The sequence below is a fragment of the Oikopleura dioica genome, chromosome PAR, assembly GCF_907165135.1.
Source record: "Oikopleura dioica chromosome PAR, OKI2018_I68_1.0, whole genome shotgun sequence".
Taxonomy (NCBI): Eukaryota; Metazoa; Chordata; class Appendicularia; order Copelata; family Oikopleuridae; genus Oikopleura; species Oikopleura dioica.
In genome coordinates, this window is record NC_137293.1 from 12,173,550 (window position 1) to 12,193,478 (window position 19,929).

The following is a 19,929-nucleotide window of genomic DNA, read 5'->3' on the forward strand; positions in this document are numbered from 1 at the left end:
GTTTCGTCCGTGAAAAATTCCAATTGTTGTAATATCGTTGCATTGCGGGCGAAGATGTTCCCAGGGCAGCGTTTCGCGTGTGTCAGTGCTGCTGATGCGTATACTGTCAAGCCGTACATAAACCACAAAATTTAGCTGAATTTGCGACAACGAGCTGAGAAAATTCAGTACGGAGATGGGAGAGCCAAGAATCATAGAAACTAGGTACTCTTGTGAGAGAAGGACTGTATTTTGATTCTGGGCAGTAAGCCAGTTGAACCCATACTGGCAGATTTGCCCAGCTGGGGTTGCGCCTCCAGCTGAGCGCAGTTTTCTGAAAGTCGGGTATTTCAAGTTTGAATACGCCAATTATATATTTATACAAGCTCAGGGCTTATGAGCTGCTAATAAGGCCAGCTGCTTTTGTACCGGATGTCTCCAAATTGGGCGATCAATAAGAGTCAGTAAATGAGATTATCATAACTGTTACCTAACTGTACAACTCTACGTCAAATACGGTTAACTTTGAGTTAGAAAACACTGTCCGCGGACTTTGAAGTAGACGGACTGTAAGAAGAATCGTCAAAAGTGGATAAACTAATAACGCGAGCGGGGGTAATTAGTATTTACGCTAAGCATGGGAAGATAAGCTGTCGCTTCGCTGTATTTTTTATCAGTACTTGTCACTGTCCAGCACCTGCCGAGTGCGCAAAACCCCACCCAGCATTATTTTACTGGCTCTTTTGATGGTAACTTTATGATGCTTACTTTTTGATTGTAAATTGAAACATGTAAAAAGCGGAAAGAAACTTGGTGGACAAGACAAATACTAACTTGCAAATCAAAGCGGATACACACAAAAGGGAGTGTGAATTGAGAATGAAGGAGGTAGCCTACGTTTCCTCGTCGAAAAAACGTAGGTACCCGTCTTTGAGGCGTCAAGACAGTTAGAAGAAGCCGATAAGCAAAGCAATAAGATTCACAGTCACACACACAGTATCTAAACGAGACAACATTCCATGCATCCTACTAGCCATCTCGAGTCTACTTTTTTGTATTCCTCAAAAGTCCTCACCGTTGGATTTATTTTCCATCCGCTTTGTTGAACGTTGAATTCCGGCTTATCAGGCTATTTCCACATTTGGCGGCGGGAGTTTGTAGCTTCTGTCAGTCGGCCCCACTTCCGCTGGGCTTATCACGCCGCTACCGTGTTTCTTATCGCCAAGTACATTGTGCTGCTTAGTCAACAAACCGTTTTTTATTGCGTTTTGATACTGGCAGTACCTTCAAAAGACTTTACCCGCGCGATAGGCCTAGCTACTATCGAGTGCCTTCTTTCCCAGACTTGCTTTTATACGTAACGCATAGACGGGACAGAACTATGGTATTAGTAAATAGTCTGATAAGAAATGCGAAGCACACCTGGAGAATGGGCTGGGAGATATTTGGCCGCGATAATTTACAAACTGCGGATTACACAGTGTTCGTATTAGCCGAAAAGTGTGTATTCCCGTCGAGGTTATTTTTTCAATTAGCGTCAGATACGCGTGGCATCTCCCAGTTGATTATTTTTACAGAAATTGTAAGCCTTTTCTGGGGCTCACTAGTAGTGTCGATTCTTTTGCAGAAATTATTCTCTAGGCAAAAGTAGTTTATTAGTATTAAAACTGAATAATAAATCAACTGCAGTACTTGCTGTTTCTTTTCATCACTCGAGAGTACCCTTAATTAAATCTTTATCGCTTCTTTGGTAAAATATTGGTTGTGCACTTGGACAAGTGCTCTTCCAAGATTCAATCCGTACTCAATTTCATTGATCGATAATCTTCGCTTCCGGATAATCCTTTCTTTCCCGCCTCGGATGCTGAAAAGTCTGCAACAGCGCCACCAAGAAATTAGTACCCTGGCTGTACCCGGGACGGTGATTGGCTGTCGCGTACTGTGCTCAGAGTACAGCGAGTCTCATCGGCCGACTCTCTCGGGTGGCGCTCATCGGAGTGCGCGGCGCTCGGGAGCAATTCTAAACCCGTCCCTGCAAAAAATAGGCGGCGGACGGGACAACTACAACTGTACCAAAGAGAGGCACACACATAAGTTCCCTCCAATACAAAAATATAGAAACAGATATTGAAAAACAACAGAGCTTTGATTGAACACACAGACACCACTCAACATGGCAGATACACAGGTAAGAGTAAGGTAGTTTTGTTTTTGTCTCTAGAACTGTTTATAAAATTACGGGATTTCCAGGAAATCGGTCAGTTACCGGGAAACTCTCTCTAGACCGAAAGTAAAAGTTTGTTTTCGTACCCAAAGTTTAAAATAACGTGCTTTTTAGCCGGCGAACATATCAATGTATCAAGACTTTTTAATGAAGTTTGCGCAGCAGCAACAATCTCCGCTGCAGAAGAACTTGCTACAGACAAATCCACTTCTTCATCAGGTAAATAAAAGAGTTCATAATTAGTATTCGAGTCGAAATCGAACCAAAAGAGTGTTTTTTGAGTGCGACTCTTTTTGATTAATCTCAAAATTATCGCCATCGCATACCATCCCAGTGGTCACGTGTAACTAAAAGTAAGTTCCTGGATGATGTGCGATGGCGAAAACGCGGATTGAAAAATTGAAATTGGAGCATTTGAGTTGAAAAACTGCTGTCCGACAATTTCAGATTCGCCAGTCGCCCAGGCGGCGCGAAAATTTACGTTTCGATGTACTTTCTTACATTATTTTTCACAATAAGGAGGCCCCGCTCACTTTTTTTCAATTTTAGATGCAGCAGCAAATGCAAAGAGATCGTGCTACAAATGAGCGAAATTCGGTCGGTGAAAACTCGGCTGAATCGGTTTCACCGGTTTCGTCCGGTGCTCCTGCTACGTCCAGAGATTTGCTCAATGCCCTGGCTGAACAAAAGCTCCCGACTTTGATGAAACAAGAGACGCCAAAGACTCCCAGACGAAGTAAGTACCAAGCATTAGATAAACACATAAAATTAATTTGGAAGCTAATTTATTATCGCCTGTTAAACATGTTCTCAGCTTATCATTTCCTGATGCGTTTTGCTTTTTGGCGAAATCGGTTCCACGCTATTTGACAAGAATTCTCATACCTTTTTATTCAACTACAATCACAGACACAGTAATCAGTAGTCTCGCCAAGAACAACATTATTTCGAAATCAATTTTGAAAAACCGGAAATTCAGAAATTAGCGTTCACCTAGCGCGGAACTGAAGGGTGTCCCACTTAAGGATATAGCCGTTCTCAAGGCACTTTCGTAGCGCCAAAAGGGGACGATAAAATTTTTTCATTTCAAAAGGAACCCTACCTAAAATTGCCTAAGAAACCCGATTCTAGTGTTCTTTTTAATTTTTTAATGGAAAAATTTCTCTTTAGAGCAATTTTAAATCTTACGATCACTTTTTCTCGAGAATTTTCCATTAAATCGGTCGAGTTTTTTTGATAAATTAAAAATTTGGACCTTTCTCTACATTCCTAGGGCTTAAGTTTTAATAGATTCCAAATATTTATGATTCTAGAGCCATTTTTATGAGGCTTACTTGAGTGAGCCGAAGCGTCAGACAGCGCTCTGGTTTGCTGCGCTGGGCGCCCTCCTCCATCGCGCGGTGAGGCGCGCATGTGAAAGGGCGCGCTGATTGGTCGAGCGCCCTGAACGCAGCATTTATGAAAAAGAAAAGCAAAAAAGAAGAAGACGCTAGAATGAAAATTTGCCCGAGTTTTCAAATTTTGAAGCCCTAAGAAGCTAGATTAGCAGTTATTTATAATAAAACACGGTTTCGTTTTAGCGATTTAATTGAAAAATTTCGAGAAAAAGTGATCGTAAGATTTCAAATCGCTCCAGAGAGAAATTTTCTTTGAAAAAAATATTAAAAAACATCAGAATCGAATTCTAGACAAAATTTTAGGTAGGACCTGTCTTGAAATGAAAAACTTTTATCGCCCCATTTCGGCGCTACGAAAGTGCCTTGAGAACGGCTATATCCTTAACCTTTCGACCCCTTTCCCTGACGCTCATTTCTTCATTTAGATGATCAAAAAGAGCAGCACAAGTGTCCCAAATGCGACTACATGACCCCGTGGAAGTCGTCCATTGCCACGCACATGAAGCTCAAGCATTCCAGTAAGTAACAATACAGTAGACAATAGAGAAGTAGACCCGGAGATACTTTTATAAGTGTAACTCTAGTCTGACGCACTTGAAAATCGAATGATCAGAATCCGGGAAGGGATCTCAGTACGGAATCCCGGACATTGATTAACTCCGCGTACGGGGCACTTAAGGAGCCTAGCTTGATTATCAAACCTAGCGTAAGAATCTCGCTAGAACAAAGTTGCTCTCCGAAAAACGACGATAATCGAAAACTAAGTACTTTCAAAGTAATTTTACCCGAGCTCCGCCATTCTACTGAAATCGGAGAGGCGAGTTCCCAGCGTGTTCGGCCATTAGCGGCATTGTGCACCTGCCAATTTGGAACCGTTACTCCCCTCCCACAGTTGTACCTAAGCAAATTAGCCGTAACAAACGAAGGAAGCAAGCATGTTTCCGACAACTTTGCATTTTTGAAATTTGAAATTTTTAGACGAGCGACCTTGGCGATGCGACATTTGCTCCAAAGCGTATAAACTCAAGCACCATCTCAAAGCGCACATGGAAGGATCTCATGCTTCAGAAAAACCCTATCAATGCAAACTTTGTGTTTTCAGGTAAGAAAAACTTTGAACTTTGATGAGATCGGTTTATGGATACAAATCGGTTCATTAACGGGTTGTAAATCTGAGCCAGAATGTCAAAGTGTATATCGCGCCGTGGGGGATGATTAATTTCTTATCAAGTGTGCCCAAGTCCGCCTTTTGATCGCGCTCATCCGAGCGTACCTCCAGCTCGCCCCAGGGCCAGATGCGCCCACACAATCTCTATTAACTAGTGCCCAAAAATAAAGAGTCCCGCACAGCGTGAAGCGAAATCGATTCATTTTATATCGCTTCTCTAATTATATAATTTAGCTGCATCGATTCGCGCACGCTGAATAAACACATGTTCAACAAGCATGGTCGTCAGAATCCGCTCAAGCACGGCTCTGGAATGCTCGGTGGAGCCGGAGGGCCAATGCGAGGCCGCGTCCTCCCCAATATGCTTCCAATGAGTCGACCTTACGATCCAACTGGTTTTACGAACCCATGGGCCCGTAAAGACATGGGACTTGGTCGCTTGCCCAACCATCTTGCTGGACTCAACCCTGGTCTTATGGGAAATCCCATGGACAATCCAATGGTCAACCCGATTTCATCTGACCCCGCAGCGCTGATGGCTCAGATTCAGAAGAACCAAGAAATGTTTGCGGCCGCACAGGCGCAAGAAAACGCGCTCAACAATCCCATGCTCACACCTAACTCGATGCTTCTTCAACTGGCTGCTTCTATGCAGCGACAACTTCAAAATAGACTTCAACAACAGGCTCAAACCTCTATTGCTGGCCCAATCCCCACTACATCGCCACTTCCAATGCCGTTCTCAGCCGGTCAAATGCAGCCCCAGCCAGTTGCAAGTCCTCCTACCCAGGCAATCGTCCAGGAAGTTGTTTCCAATACTGGCACTCCTGCTGGATCCCGACCTGGCTCCGTTGTCGGCTCCAACCCAGAAGAAGCTCAAGTTATTGTAAAGACAGAATCTGTCGATGAAGATGGTCCCTCTACCAGCCCAGCAATCGTCACTCCTGAAAACAACGACATCAACGGAAACACTGAGATCCCGCCACCAGCACTCACTCCCCGGAGCACCGCCTCCGGCCAGGAAGTCGTCGTCGAGCCAGCTTCACCTCTGGGAGAAGACTCTGGTCTTCAGATCGCTGATCAGACTATCGCCACAGAGGCTTCCGAAGCTCGTTCCGCTTCAGTCAAGTCTGAGAAAATCGACGACGGTGCTAAATCCACCCACTCCGTTCACTCAAACGCTTCTGCTTCACGAAAACGCAAGCTCGAAGATCCAGGAATTGGACACATGATGTCGGAGCAGTTGTTACAGCAGCGACTTGCACAGGCGGCTCGGCCAAACATACCATTCCCATTCGGCTTATCCCAATTCCAGGTAGCTCATCTCGCTTTATTGCAGTTCATAACACATCTTCTTAGGCACGCGAGCGACGCCCCTCAGGCGGATCATCCGACGAGTTGAGCCCGCCAGCCGCCAGAGCAGCACTTGGCGCCCAAATGCACGCATCTATGGCATTACAAAGGTAAATGATAACAAGCTGAATATGTATTCGCGCCGGGTGGTCTGTAATACCGCTCCCATGATTTACTAATGTACTGGAACTCAGCTAACCCTCTTCTTTAGAATGCAAGGCGGCGATTTCTTCAGCCAGCTCGCTCAGCTCCAGCAACTCATGGGAGCCAACCAGAACGCTCCAATGCAGCCTTCGCGATGTGAACAATGTCAGATCACCTTCCCTGATCCAATTATGTACATGGCACATGTAGACATGCACAAGAATCCCGCCATTCATGTAAGTTGAGCACAAGAAGTCATGCGTGCCTAATTTTCACAAAAGGCAACCTTTTTATCAAGTGGAATACTAAATCGGCGGCCTATTCCCCGATCCGTGTTCGACCTTTTTGACTACTACCACGTGACACGGCAGTACCTTAACATTCTCCTTCAGCCCTTTCAATGCTCGCGATGCAATCACATGTGCAAAGACCGAACCGAGTTCTTCCTTCACTTCAGAAACAACGAGCACCAAGAACACTAAATTCTTAAACTAGAAGAAAAAATTAATCAAAAAGAAGCTGTACTGTTAATTATTGCATTCTTTCAAATTTGCAAATTACTTTCAATTTTTCACACATTCATTTATCTGCTGTTTATTTTGTAAAAATATAAATAACTTATTCAACACACAAAAACTGGTCCAGACTCATATTATTGCATTTTTCAGTACTGAAAACTTGGTAGTAAGTTCAAGGGAGTTGAGGTTGAGTAATACGGTGTTTATCTAAGGTAGTTAATCCTGTCAGTTTGGCGCGTGTTTGGTGTTGAAATTTTAACACCCAAAAAACACCAATTTCCTCAATTTCTGGCGTAAATCCTTCACACCTTGTCAGCCAAACTCCGCTTAGGGAATTTTCTAGTTTGTAACTTATAGCACGCATTGAATAATATAATATGCCCGCTGTCAGTGAGCATTTGTTCCGCCTGTCGTACGGGTCGTACCGAACGGTAGCCAATTCGGTGCCTTAATTACCCGTAGACCAAAAGTAGACGCAAATTTATTCGGGTCTGTCAGGCGAACGCGAGATCCAATTCGTAAAGGGGCAGTATGCAGCGCAGCCGCAACAGTCTTCTTATAAATTTGTGAGAGACTCATTTACATAACTCAATTTAAAGAAAGGAAGAATATATTTTTGTCGTATAAGCTAAAAGTCATCTTAGAGCGCCAAAATGGCTGCTAATTCAGTTAGGGAGACAAAAACGTAAATTATGATGGCATCTGCGGTGGTATATTATTCCAATCTGTGAGGACTAAGACGGATGAAAGGAAGTATCGCAAGCTGTAGCATGTGATTTGTGCAGGACGGAAATACTGACTTCCGGGCAGAGAACGGTGAGTTCGTGTTTGGACGCACCTGCCACGAAGGGAAACTAACACTCCCAGTGCTGCAGCTCCCGCGACTAATCCCTTTTGATTCAGTCCTTTCAGTCGAGTCTTCTTATGATTTCTTATTCTAATTTGCCAATTTTAGCGAGCTTGCAATTTTGGCTTGTATATTTTTCTTGTGTTCAAGTGTTTTCAAGGACACTATCGCGGCAAGAGTACTCGTGTTTGATTAACCGACTGATTAATTAATTGAGTGATTGGATATCAACCAACACGGTTAATTTTTAAGGGGGTCCCCCACGATTTTGCGATTTTGCGAATTAGATTTTTTTCTCTTCAGATCTGAATTCCTCGTGCAAAAAGCTGCAAAAAAGGTCTCTAGCTTTTTTCGATTTTTGTAGAAAAAAGTGTCTAAAATCGACCTTGAAGTTACCAATTTTGCTTCATCTTCATAAAAATTGAAAAATCAACCCTTTTTTATAGTTGTCTAAAGGTCGCACATAGCACCTTTTTAGAAAGGCTATGAGCTAAGCTTTCTGAAAATGCCCGAAAATATGGGTTTGGGTTATGCCCAGAGGGCAATTTACATGATTGAAATTTCCGAAATCGTACATTTTTTTGATCGTCTTTGTTACATACACATTTTCTGGAAATAGAAAAAACTGAGAGACGCTTCACTAGATTAGTGTTAGAGCTTTAAGAAACAGCAGAAAAAAAATTTTTTGTAACCTAAATTTTTGGAGTAATCTCAGGTGAAAAAATGGCCAAAAACGCGATTATCTGCGAGATGCTTTCCTTCTCGGCGCCGTTGCGCAAGATGTGGTTGAATTTTAAAGAATCTGAGATACGCTTCACAAGATCTAGGTTTGACCTACTTGTACGTGAAAAAATTTTTGAAAAATATAAGTCTGTGTCGGCGTGAGCGCCGGTCGAAAATGGCCAATTTCGGAAAAATCGTTGGGGACCCCCTTAATGCGTTGGGCCAACTTATACTCAAAAATGCAGCCGTAAAAATGGGGAAAATGGTTAGTATGCAAGGGATAAGCATCTGTGGAAGGTAGTTTGACAATATCTTCGGGCGCTGCCTGTCAAAGTACAAAGGCCACAGCAGCGCAAAGCAAACCTTGTTACCCATTTTACATAAAACACACACGAAACACCACAAGAAACACCTCACCTGCTTATTACACCAAACACGTTTTTTTTTCAAAATTTGAAAAAAAATGCTCTTCGGAAACATTTTTTTTGCGAAAATTTTCCAATCGCTGCGCAAAGTCGAAAAGTAAGCCCTATCTTTATCGCGACTGAGCGATTGTAATTATCAGATACCGGTAGGCAAGTGTGCTTTTCCGTAATGATACGAAACCCAATCCCTAATCGTCCAACAATTCTACTTTTCAAATTGCGCTGGCTACACTAGAATTATTGATTTCTTAATCCCAAGTGATACTTCTCGGTTGGTTCTTTGATGCGCACTTGGAGAATCAAGTACCAAAGATATTGGATAGCCTCAATTCAAATTGAGCAAATTTTAGACTTGTATATTCGATTCAAGGCGAATTAAAAATTTGTATACCGAATTGACTAAAATCAACGAAAAGGTGCAATCGATCCGTCCCTTCTTTCTGGCGAGTAGCTAGTGTATCAAATATTGTTTTGCAAAATAAATGAGCTACATGGACCACAGAATGCGGTAACTTTGAAGTATGTTTTTCTTGCGCTTCCGTAAATTATTGACCAAACATCAACAGAAATTGAGTGAATAATTCCAATGAATTGTTTGCCGAAATAATATCTTACTGGATAATGTACAAGAGTGAGAGCATCACTTATTCAGCCCCTCTTCCTCTGAGAAGATAGCCAAAGTGGGCGGTCGGATATCGCCTCCGCCAGTTTTGGCACTTTTTTGTTTCTAGTGCTTCAAATGTGTGATACTCGCTGTTTGCCAAACAGATACCAAACAGGAATGCTCCTTATCGCACGAGAACACAAAACTCACTGAAACGCCTTATCAACTCTCCTGCTGCGTTTCATTACTGAACATTTCTCTTTGTAATAGAATGTCACGACTTTTTTCTGGCACGAGAATGAGAATTATAAATCTTCAAAAACGACGATAACGATTTCAAAATTGAGAAAAAATAAATCTTCTAAAAAATAAATCCCGAAAAAACGCAGCTTCTTTACTTTGAGATAAGAAAAAGAATTAATTCTCCATTTCTTTCTATGCCCGATTACAATTGAAAGAAAAGGCTCCTGGAGCGGATTATTGCACCTGCAGATGGAGAGACACGGAAAGACCGATTGAAGAAGTTGCGATTAGCGCGGTATTATCCGGCAATATCACAAATCGCCGGTTTCCTGCTGTGAGCCGCACGTGGCGCTGTGGCGGGCAGCCGATTGGTCGAGCGGGCAGAGTACGGGAAACTGTACTCTCGCGAGCGCCGCTTATCGAGCTCAGAATAATGAATCATCATTTTCTGAGGATTGATGACTCTTTTAAGCACCTAAGAAAGCATGAAAAGGAAGAACTCGAATATAATGGCCAATTAATTCAAGTTCTTTTTCTCAATCACTAATTCGATACGAAAATAATTATATCTCGGTGAGGGTATTTGAGAAAGTTTAGTTCTCGTTTGAAGTGCGATCTGACAGGGATCTAATTTATTAAAACGACTTTTGTATAAGGCGCTAGTCTAAATAGTAAAAGATCCGTCTGGCAGGTCCGCCGTTCTCACGGAATCGTAAAAGTCCGCTGTTTTCAAAGACAATTTTGCCGGACTGGAAGTTAATTCGAATTCAGAAAAGTGAGCCTCTCGGAGCTCAAGTGGGTAACGTTTCGTTATCAGGGCGTATTTAGTATCTCTAGGTAAGATAGAATCAAATTTTCGACCCTCGATACTTTACGCGTAAGCCCCTGTTTGCTCCAAAACAGAAGCTACTCCCGTGTTCTTTCCTTGAGAACCATTATCTGGGATTAGAATTATGTTCTTTTGTAAATAGAGCAGGTGGACAGCGGAACAAAAACTTGCCCTTTGACAATTTTCCGCTGGGCGAAGTCCGATAATTTGGGGATATGGGAAATATGGGATTTTCTTTTTATCTTGACATGTGGTCCCCACCCACTTGCGGTCAGATGGGCGAAATTCGCTTTTCCGGGAATTTCGAACTGTTCTATCCTTAAGGGGGTAGACCTTTTTTTTGGTTGGCAAGAGCTTGATGTTCGGAAAGGTTCTAACTCAATTTTCAGAGCGTGAAATGCGGAACATAAGTGAATCATTTATTCGAGGTAGATTTCTGTCCGTGCCAGTTTGACCAGGTTAGTTGTCCTCTTTTCCGTTACGAATTTGTCCCCGGCGCTCATTTGCCACCACAAATACAATGTAGATTCTGCACGCTCCTCAACCGCGCGGTTTTTACCTCCATCCTGGCACCACCGGGCCCGTAGACGGACATTAATGCAATTCATAATTTTACGCTGCACTTTTGGGGCATTATGAACATTTTAAACTTCGTCTGCAAAGGCAGGTTAAATGAATCAAAGAATGAAAAAATTCAATTCCTGTCATTTAAAAAACGTAAATCCGCTTGCTAACCGCCACTTCCGCTAATTCGCGCTAGAAATCGGATTCGGGTAAAACTCTTGTAAACATTGTTTCATCGGGCAGTAAGTATAATGTCCTTTGATCCTTAGTTCTAAAATATTCAAAGTATCTGAGCGACAGGAGCAGATCCTCTTTGCGACGCAAATATTTACGATGGAAGGGACAACCCTAATTAGATGAAAATCTCCTCTGCAAAATATACTTCCACAGGCGAACCTGCATAAATTAACACAAAACATGCGTCGGTTATGAATACCGAAAGAAAAAGGCCCTTTATTTTGTTGACCAGAATAAGGGGGTCAGTAAGCTAACTCTTCGAAAATTTAACTTGAAAATCACTTTGCACATCTTTAGTTTTGAGAATTTTCGGTAGTTTGAAAATGGCAACAAAAAGAAAGAAAACCCGACAGATTGGAAAAGTGAGATCTCTGTGGCTTTTCGATTATTTGCTTATTTTCATTGTCGGCAGGTGAGTAACCGTCATTGTGGTGGTAAATCTATGTCGAGTGGTTATGCTTTAAAAAAAAAGAACTCGGCGTGGCTTTCAATTGTCCGATAATATTGTCCGATGCTTCGAAACATGGCGGTAGTGCAGATACGATAAAATAGATACCGACACCACCAACACCACAAATCAACCTGCGCCCGTGATGCTACAAATGTATGAGAGCCGAACATGTAGAAACATTCGAAGATAAGGGCCCGCGACGCTTTCCAAACCACAATTCTCTCGATGAGATAACGATTCCAAATTTAAACCCGATCACGGATAATTTTCTGAGATTTCGTATAAGGACCTCAAATGTTAGTTTTGTTCCAAAGGTAACTCAGCAGGGACTGTCGCCGACGGATAATCGCGTTAACTCGTTCCACTAACTCACAAAAATCAAAGGGTGCGTTTTACACCTAGTTGCGAGGAGGGAGCACCTAAACAAATTATAAATACAACTCCGATGTGCCGATTCTCTCCAGTCACTCCTACAGTAACCAAATCAGAGAGGCACAATGTTTTACGAGTGGAATCCGCGAGTTCCGAATGCTGTTTTTGACGTTGACTTTCGAAAAATCTGGGTGTACGGATCGGATAAATGGAGAAAAGAATTTGAGATGGTTCAAGCTAGGGACAAGGTAAAACCTTCATATGATGAGTAACTCAAACGTATCTAGGAAACACTTTATCAAGTACTCCAAGAAATCCGAAAAGAGATCGGCATGGTCCATGCCGCATGGACGAGCAACCTCGACGAACTCCTCCTTCTGGCTACCTATGCCACCTGTGTTTCGGCCCTGGCCATTTCATCAAAGACTGTCCATCAAGCAAGCCAAAGGGGGAAGGACTTACTCCCTACCAAGGGAAAAAGAGATGTTTCGGAGAGTTTAAATGTCCAAAATGCAAGAGAAAGTGGCTCTCTGGCAACTCATGGTGCAACATGGGACAAGAATGCATCAAATGTAGAATCAATGTCTACCCATCTAAGCAGGTAACCATAGGTAGAGTTGTTCATTTATAACGCTTTCTAGCGACCCCTGAACAAGCAAGAAGCAGCTGCTGTAGCCCAACGGGAGCACCCAAAAGAACTCTGCGAGAAATGTCAGCAGCTCGGCCGATATTGCCGAAACGATTCACCAGACTTTATGTAACTCATCATTTTTTACTTTTGATCTACTCTGTACATTTTCGAAACCATTTCATTTTTTGCATGATTTTTCTTCTAATAAACCTTCAATCATTTTTTCTCTTTTTACGGGTTATTTTTACGATAAGTAATATTTATCCGGATTTAGCGAAGGCGAAGCTCTCGATCCACTTGTGCCTCTCAGTGGAAGAAGTATCAAAGCGGCGAGAACCTGTATAAACCTTTCCTCAATAGGGCACTTGTTTGATTCCTCGCCATTAGCCCGTGCTAATACTCGGACGTCACTTACCACTCGGTAAGTGAGAGAGCCACCTAACTAAATTTTCACCCTCCTCGAAAGGTTGGAAAACCGGCAGAAATGTCCGACAATCAAGATTTTAGAAACTATTTTCGTCAATTTTGAACCCTCCAGCTAATTATGAGAATAATTGTAAGTCAGCAAATCCATTCTGTCGACCACAAATGCATTGGACTTTTTGTCAGTTTCTTTGCTTTTTATAGCCACAAAACAGAACCGTCAAAATTACCACTGGACTGGAGTCTGACCACAAAGCAGGTCCATTTGTGACCGCAGTTTTCACTACTTATGATGTGAAAAGACTCGATAAACATGAATATAATATGCAATAATGTATAATGGCATTTTTTACTCGCTGCGTATTCTGACAGCAGACTGATGCATTATTCAAAGAGCATCTGTAAGTGTCTCTCTTGCTCAATTTGTGCATCATCAATTCGCAAACCGCGAAGAGTTGTGAGTTCTCCTCCGATATACTAAGAAATCGATTTTGAACTCGCGCTCGTTGTCTGTCTGAAATCATAGAAGATAAACTATTTTATTTTTCAGGATTTCTGGGTAAATAAGTCAGGAGAGGCGTAATCGACAAAGAACTCATTAGAAATGATCACTGTCGAAGCAGAACTCTTCGCAGCTATTGAGGCAGATGTCAGCTTGAACTTCGTAGAAAACGGCATTGTCAAGGACTGGATCGAGCTCAGCAAGTTCAACGACGTCGTAAGGAGGGAGGAGATTCATTCTTTGGATTTCAGCGCCGGCTAGGAGAACCTCACTTCCCAGTAGAACAGCGGATCCTTCATGGAGAGGCTAAATGAGATTTAATATTTGCTCGACATTTGGATTCCGACCTTGAGGAGTCGCTGACGGAACTGGAATCGGAAACTCTGAGTTTGGGAGTCTTCCATCATTTCGTAGACATCAGATTGCAAGTCGTTGCTATCATAGCCGCCAAAAAGGAAGGCTTGATCAGTGTCGAGGACGGAAACAATTGTCATATCCGCGATTCCGCTGATGAAAAAATATAATTGATTTCTTTTATGAAAGTATTTCTACCTATTCTTAGGGAAATCTTCATATTCAGTCCAACCGTTTCGTCCGAGGAACTCGAGTTTACTGTTAAATGTATCGCTTTTTTGGGTTTATGATTGAATTGAACTTGAAAATTGTTGACGTGCTCAATGACAGTAAATCCGATCCTGTTCATAGCTCCGCCTCCAATGGCAAAAACTTGTTTCTTATAGATTCCCAAGCCACCTCTAGAGTGATCATTTTTGGTCGATGCAAGAATAGGGTTGCTGTTTACGCCGTCAAACTCAAAGCAACTTTTGCTAGATGAACCGAAGCAAAAGTTCATCACTAAAAATCAATAAATTTTATAGTTTTGACATTTTCCTTACTGTCATCTTCGAATCCAATGTTGTTTTCAATGATCGCGCATTTTCCGTGATAGGAATCAAACGAGTATCCGAGCTGGACTCCAGTGTCTTCAATCGCACAACCTTCAATTTTAGCAACTTGGCGCTTCTTAGTCATACCACCGAACATCAAGTGTTCGCCCTTGAAAAACGCATAACAAGCCGCGTCGAGCTCGACATCCAAGAATGGACCGTATCGACGCTGCTCGAAGACACTTCCATCTCGACTGATGATTTTACCAACGAGTCGCATCTCTTCATCAAGAAGCACTGCGTATCGTTGGCAAGTAAAGTTGTCGCAAGGACAGCCGCCTGGGCAATTGCTTCGGCATGGACACTCGGCAACTTTTGTCTGTAGCTCCATGCTACAGTCCGCGATGCATGAATCATCTGGGCACGCCTAGAGACTAATTTTAAAACAGCGATATAGAAGATCTTACCTTCATACAAGCTGCATGCTCATCCGAAAACTTGTCCACACAGAACTCGTGCTCGCCGTTGAGATGCAGATCCTTGCAGCTGCAAACTGGGTTGCCACAGCCAGCACAGCCGTCTGGGCACTCGTCATTGCAGGGACAGGCAGCCCCGCAACGAGCGGCTTCTCCCAAACATTCATACTGACAAGAGCTGTTCGAGCAATTGGCGTAGCACTCTGCAAGATCAGCGTTGCAGAAATCTTCGCATCGCTTTTGAAGATCCTCATCTGGGCAAGTTTGCCCGAAAGAGGATCCAATGAGAAAAGTTGACAATAGCTTCATACTCGAGAATTTTCCGGTCTCTTGTGAAATATTGAAGAGGGGAAAATCGAACGGCAGATTTTAATGATTGTTGGTCAAATATCAGAGGGAAGAAGGAGACGGATTGTGTAAATTTCAGACTGCAGCCTTGATTACAGTCGTTACGCACAATTCCGTAACGCACAATTCCGGACATTTAGAGGAAAACGGAAAAAATTAAAAAACGCACAATTCCGGACAATTCGACAAAAAATATTAACTGAAATTTATATCGTATAAGTTGACCAAGATTGAATGTTTCTCTTTGGATTTTATTGTGACATGTTTCGATCTTTGTAAGAGTCATTTTCAAACTAAAGAACAGCTACAGTAAGTCACAAGTAGTAGGAGAAAAGAATACCCTTGAGTCGTTATGAATTTACGAAAAACGCAACTGAACAGAAAAAGCGAGGAGCTGCTCCATCTCAAAAACAACTGCACCTCGCTTTTTCTGTTCAATTGCGTTTTTCCTATTTAAAATTCATAACAACTCAAAGGTATTCTTTTCTCCTATTATTTGTGACTTACTGTAGCTGTTCTTTAGTTTGAAAATGATCTAACAAAGATCGAAACATGTCACAATAAAATCCAAGGAGAAACATTAACTGAAATTTATTTTACTTGATCATTTTCTTGCAAAAAAACTAAGAATGCTTGCTTGTTTCTTCGGCTTTTCTGGCTTCTGCTTTTTTCTCGATATTTTACGTTTTGAATAAAAAACAAGCATTTTGAAAACAAAAATTTTTTCCATCTAGAATCCGCACAATTCCGGACATTTGGCCCTTTTTGCTGAAAAAAAAAGTGTCCGGAATTGTGCGTAACGACTGTATACAGTAAAAATGGCGATCATGCGAAGTTTCTAGCTGATTTTGAGAAAAAAAGTCTCTAGATGAATTACAAACAAAAAAGTTTTCAATCAAAATCTTCAGTTTCCCGATCAAATTCCTCCTAAACGGACATTTTCAGAATGAGTCTTCGTATCGGAACTATCCCGCGTGTCTTCAACCTTGAAATAACACCGGATTTCGGGGGCCCGATTCTCCTCGTTGTTCTCTATCTTGAGGCGTTGGCCCCGGATCAAAATGGACGGCGACTTCGAGCCGCTCTTTTCGACGGAAAGTACGAGCAGCAGATGATTGTAATTCGTACGAAAAGAAACATCGCTAGAGGAGACCTGATTAAAATTCCTAGCTGGAAAATGGTCGGTTGGGAACATGGAAAACACATGCTAGGTTGAAAAAAGTTCCAATTTTATTGTCTTCATAAATACAATATTTTTCAACACAAAAACAGACCATCATGGAGATTGACGACAATTTTGAAGTCTTGCAACGAAGAATCGATGTTCGACCACACGTTCCTTTCCTCAGAAATAAGATTCTTTGGACGAATGGCGATCCCTATCCGAACATGTTTACTAACAACCTTCAACTTGCGCTTCTCAATGATGATTTCCGAAAATCCCTTCATGGATTTTTCTAACTTTATCGACATCTGCCTTTATCATTCCATTCAACTGAAACAATTTATCAGAATAAAAAATACACCATAAATTGAGATTCTCATTATTTTGATGGAATCATAAAAATAGCCATTTTGCCCAGAAAAAAGTTTTACGAGCGATTTCGAATTGAAATCAAAAACATAAAGAGAAATGATTTCCCTCAGAAACATTTTAATTTTCCTTTTCTGCTTTCAAAACGCATCCGGCGAGTGTACTGAGTCAAGCTGCAGGAAAAAAGTTTCAACCAAGTGCATATCCTCATCGAAATTCTTTTCTATCGAATTTTAGTGGCGGATTGAAGGAGAATTACGAAGTGAAGTTCAAAAATCACCTGCGCGAAGGCCAAGCTTCAGAGCTTATTCTGATGCGGGACATAGTAGTCAAGCGAAATGGCAAATTTGTCACTCAAACTGCGACGCCTCTCATTGTTGCTACGCGCATCGCCAATGGACAAGTCGTTGTTGATGTCATTCAGAAGAATAGAGGACGAAAAAGTACGCTGGGAACAGGAATGGATGAAAATTGACTGTTTTCTGAAAAATTATTTTTCGCTTTCAATGTTATTTTTATCTAGTGAAGCTCGCGGATTCCGAAAACTAAGAAATGGGAGCTTCACCGTCGGCGTTTCAGTTCGAAGTTGTAATAATGACAACTGCCAGCTTCGCGTTAAACTCAACGGAAAAGATGCAAAGAAGAAATTTGGTCGAAACACCCAGCGAAAAAACTATCCGTTCAAGGTTTCAAGATTGACGCTTTCGAAGGTTAATTTTGTCGCATGCAAGAATATCGATCGAATCCCAGGTAAAGGTTGACTTCAGAGCGTTCATGATCATTTTTAGTGACGGAATGTTCTGTCCAGCCAAGAATGATTCGGCGACAGTTTTGGAAGAGCTTGTCGGAGCCTAACTGTGGCAGGACGTTTAAAGTCACACCAGAAGAAATGCACGCGATTCCGAGCTTCATCAGAACGACTTTGAAAGATGACGCTGTTGACAAACATCTAAATGTACTTTTTGATTTCTCTCTCATGTCAATCACTTTTCAAGGAATGTCTTTACGCAAGTGAAAAGCTCAGAATCTCAAGAGAACATGTCGTTGGCGGAGTGAACGCATACCCTGGTCTCTCTCCTTGGACAGCATCCATCCGTGCGTTGATAAATGATAACCATCGAACTTGCGAGGCAAATGTTGGCACTGCAACGCTGATTGACAAGTGCTGGCTTCTAACTGCTGAGCACGTGGTTGGAATCGGAAGTAAACTCAGTTCCTTCAAAGTTCGTCTCGGTGATTATTTTAACCGCGGTTCTTCGACAATGCGACAAACTGCCAACTGCGATCAAAACGACGAAAGAATGAATGGATTCTTTGGGCGAGTAGAGAGCGAGCATGAAAGTGAAATCGAACATTTTATCCGACATCCGGACATTGACGGAGAGCATATCGATGTGGCGCTTATAAAGATGAAAAACTGCGTTGAGGATTATACAAAATATATTCAACCGGTTTGTCTCCCGGAATCTCTGAATGAGTTTAGTGATGATATTTGTGGAGTTGTTTCTGGATGGGGAAAGAGCAGCCCGACACAGGAAAGAATACCGGAAGTACAAAGTTGATGTCGCAAGAAAAATTAGTATTCGTATAAGGGCCCGTTGGAAACCCCTGCAGTTCTTCAAATTACTTCTATTGCGCATATTTCAGAAAAGCAGTGTAAAGAAGAGTTTGATAAACAAAACACAAGAATCGATCATAAATTTAAATCTGGGGTAAATATTTGACCCCCAAATTCGGGGCCCGAGTGAAGTTCACTTTGTTCTAGGTTATTTTTTGCGCGGGAACACCAGACTCTAGTCCAACAACTCGTGACACTTGCAGTGGCGACAGCGGCGGTCCTTTTGTTTCTTATGGGTTCAGGGAAGAAGATGAGTTCACTGAAATCAAGGAAGACTACGCGCGAGATGATAGAGCTGTTTTGCTCGGAATAACTTCCAGCGGCGCGAAGGTAAAAAACCTGCACGCAAACTGATCATAATTTTTAGAATTGCAATGTCTATGGTTTCTACAGTCGCGTTACAAGCATTATGGATTGGATTTACGAAGTCAAAATGAACGCTAAATACAATTGACTGTAATGAATTTCATCAACGGAAGAACTGTATTGTGAAAATAGCCTTCGAGATGCCTGAAAGCGACATTGACCAAGTGCATCGGAAATGTGAAACACATCCTTGTGTCTGTTTGCTCGAAAGGCCAAACAGGAAATACTTCCGCCGCTCGCAACTTTGGTCGGACAATGTGACCGCCAGATTACGCCAATTGTACTTATGCAAAGTCAAAAGTCAAATTCGCATATTTTTCAATTTCCCATCAATGCAACGAACTTATTTGTGTTTCATTTTGGCACTTTTACAACGTGTTCCTTTCCTGCCAAGATGTTGAAACTCGGTAGACTAGGGGAGCAGGGTTTTATGAAAAATCAAATAAGAAGGGTCTACCGTAGCGGCTGATAAGTACCACTGACCTTTTTCAATATCATCGGAACTGGTATTTTTTGAGATTTCCGAGAGCAGTAAAAGCTTATCGAAAATCAAGCCACCGAAAACATCAAAAAATCATCGAAAAAGATAAGCACGTATTCATTCTCGTTCGAGTCAGCGTAGCGCGCGCACGAAAATAATATTTTTCGATTTTTCTTCGGAAATTTCGTTGCGCCCTTTCTTTCACTGCTTGAGCCGAGAACCTGTTCTTTTCTAGCGATCCTCGCTCCATTAGACAGGCAGTCTGGTTAACTTAACCCTAAACCTTTCTCTTTGTATTAAGGTAAGAGTCGCCTTAAAGACTCTGGCAGTTTCTCTTTGAATTACTCTAATCTTTCACGTCCACCACTGCTTGGTACAGTCGCCATAACGACTGATCTCTTCTTATTGATCTTCAGCAAGGAGGAGGAGGCTATTTCCTCCTCCTTCTTCTACTTGACGTTAAGGCTGCGGCCCCGCTACTCGCATTCGCGCCAAAAAGCGTTACTTTCTCACAAATACCCAACGGTCGCATTTGTTTCGCGCGTTCAGCTGCGCCGGACCCTGTCGCTCGGTCCTTGTTTCACT

At 42.1% G+C, this 19,929-nt stretch overlaps 5 protein-coding genes across 5 annotated transcripts in view; 3 read left to right on the top strand and 2 right to left on the bottom strand.

Annotated features, from left to right (window-relative positions):
- LOC145700986 (peptidyl-prolyl cis-trans isomerase H-like) overlaps window positions 1–19,929 on the bottom strand; it is an 85,724-nt gene that overhangs the window by 10,594 nt on the left and 55,201 nt on the right. The gene's annotated exons all lie outside the window — the stretch shown is intronic.
- Window positions 2,045–6,873, top strand: LOC145700976 (uncharacterized). The gene is made up of 9 exons (XM_081778202.1): window positions 2,045–2,167; window positions 2,318–2,422; window positions 2,753–2,939; window positions 4,026–4,118; window positions 4,579–4,702; window positions 5,003–6,083; window positions 6,128–6,231; window positions 6,333–6,501; window positions 6,658–6,873. Exons 1-9 carry the CDS (start codon window positions 2,153–2,155, stop codon window positions 6,745–6,747), a joined length of 1,968 nt encoding a protein of 655 aa, XP_081634328.1. The 5' UTR covers window positions 2,045–2,152; the 3' UTR covers window positions 6,748–6,873.
- On the top strand, window positions 12,185–12,933 carry LOC145700988 (zinc finger CCHC domain-containing protein 24-like). Its single transcript, XM_081778216.1, has 3 exons — window positions 12,185–12,326; window positions 12,366–12,679; window positions 12,720–12,933. The coding sequence occupies exons 2-3, from the start codon at window positions 12,425–12,427 to the stop codon at window positions 12,837–12,839; spliced, it is 375 nt and encodes a 124-aa protein (XP_081634342.1). The 5' UTR covers window positions 12,185–12,326; window positions 12,366–12,424; the 3' UTR covers window positions 12,840–12,933.
- On the bottom strand, window positions 13,662–15,437 carry LOC145700983 (uncharacterized). Its single transcript, XM_081778209.1, has 5 exons — window positions 14,989–15,437; window positions 14,531–14,948; window positions 14,187–14,489; window positions 13,982–14,141; window positions 13,662–13,940 (listed from the first exon to the last, which is right to left on the bottom strand). Exons 1-4 carry the CDS (start codon window positions 15,304–15,306, stop codon window positions 14,125–14,127), a joined length of 1,056 nt encoding a protein of 351 aa, XP_081634335.1. The 5' UTR covers window positions 15,307–15,437; the 3' UTR covers window positions 13,662–13,940; window positions 13,982–14,124.
- LOC145700981 (hepatocyte growth factor activator serine protease-like) lies at window positions 16,974–18,972 on the top strand. The gene is made up of 6 exons (XM_081778208.1): window positions 16,974–17,076; window positions 17,117–17,629; window positions 17,668–17,834; window positions 17,875–18,591; window positions 18,645–18,827; window positions 18,865–18,972. The coding sequence occupies exons 2-4, from the start codon at window positions 17,218–17,220 to the stop codon at window positions 18,439–18,441; spliced, it is 1,146 nt and encodes a 381-aa protein (XP_081634334.1). The 5' UTR covers window positions 16,974–17,076; window positions 17,117–17,217; the 3' UTR covers window positions 18,442–18,591; window positions 18,645–18,827; window positions 18,865–18,972.

What these genes read in the sequence shown, in the direction of transcription:
- LOC145700976 (XM_081778202.1), top strand. An exon ending in GCCAAAGACTCCCAGACGAA is followed by an intron (nt 2,940 to 4,025) that starts GTAAGTACCAAG and finishes TTCTTCATTTAG; the next exon opens with ATGATCAAAAAGAGCAGCAC. An exon ending in TCGGCTTATCCCAATTCCAG is followed by an intron (nt 6,084 to 6,127) that starts GTAGCTCATCTC and finishes ACATCTTCTTAG; the next exon opens with GCACGCGAGCGACGCCCCTC.
- LOC145700988 (XM_081778216.1), top strand. Translation starts at nt 12,425, where the DNA reads ATGGACGAGCAACCTCGACGAACTCCTCCTTCTGGCTACCTATGCCAC. An exon ending in ATGTCTACCCATCTAAGCAG is followed by an intron (nt 12,680 to 12,719) that starts GTAACCATAGGT and finishes AACGCTTTCTAG; the next exon opens with CGACCCCTGAACAAGCAAGA.
- LOC145700983 (XM_081778209.1), bottom strand. Translation starts at nt 15,306, where the DNA reads ATGAAGCTATTGTCAACTTTTCTCATTGGATCCTCTTTCGGGCAAACT. An exon ending in AGCATGCAGCTTGTATGAAG is followed by an intron (nt 14,949 to 14,988) that starts GTAAGATCTTCT and finishes ATTAGTCTCTAG; the next exon opens with GCGTGCCCAGATGATTCATG. An exon ending in CATTGGATTCGAAGATGACA is followed by an intron (nt 14,490 to 14,530) that starts GTAAGGAAAATG and finishes ATTGATTTTTAG; the next exon opens with TGATGAACTTTTGCTTCGGT.
- LOC145700981 (XM_081778208.1), top strand. Translation starts at nt 17,218, where the DNA reads ATGGCAAATTTGTCACTCAAACTGCGACGCCTCTCATTGTTGCTACGC. An exon ending in GAATATCGATCGAATCCCAG is followed by an intron (nt 17,630 to 17,667) that starts GTAAAGGTTGAC and finishes GATCATTTTTAG; the next exon opens with TGACGGAATGTTCTGTCCAG. An exon ending in CTGTTGACAAACATCTAAAT is followed by an intron (nt 17,835 to 17,874) that starts GTACTTTTTGAT and finishes TCACTTTTCAAG; the next exon opens with GAATGTCTTTACGCAAGTGA.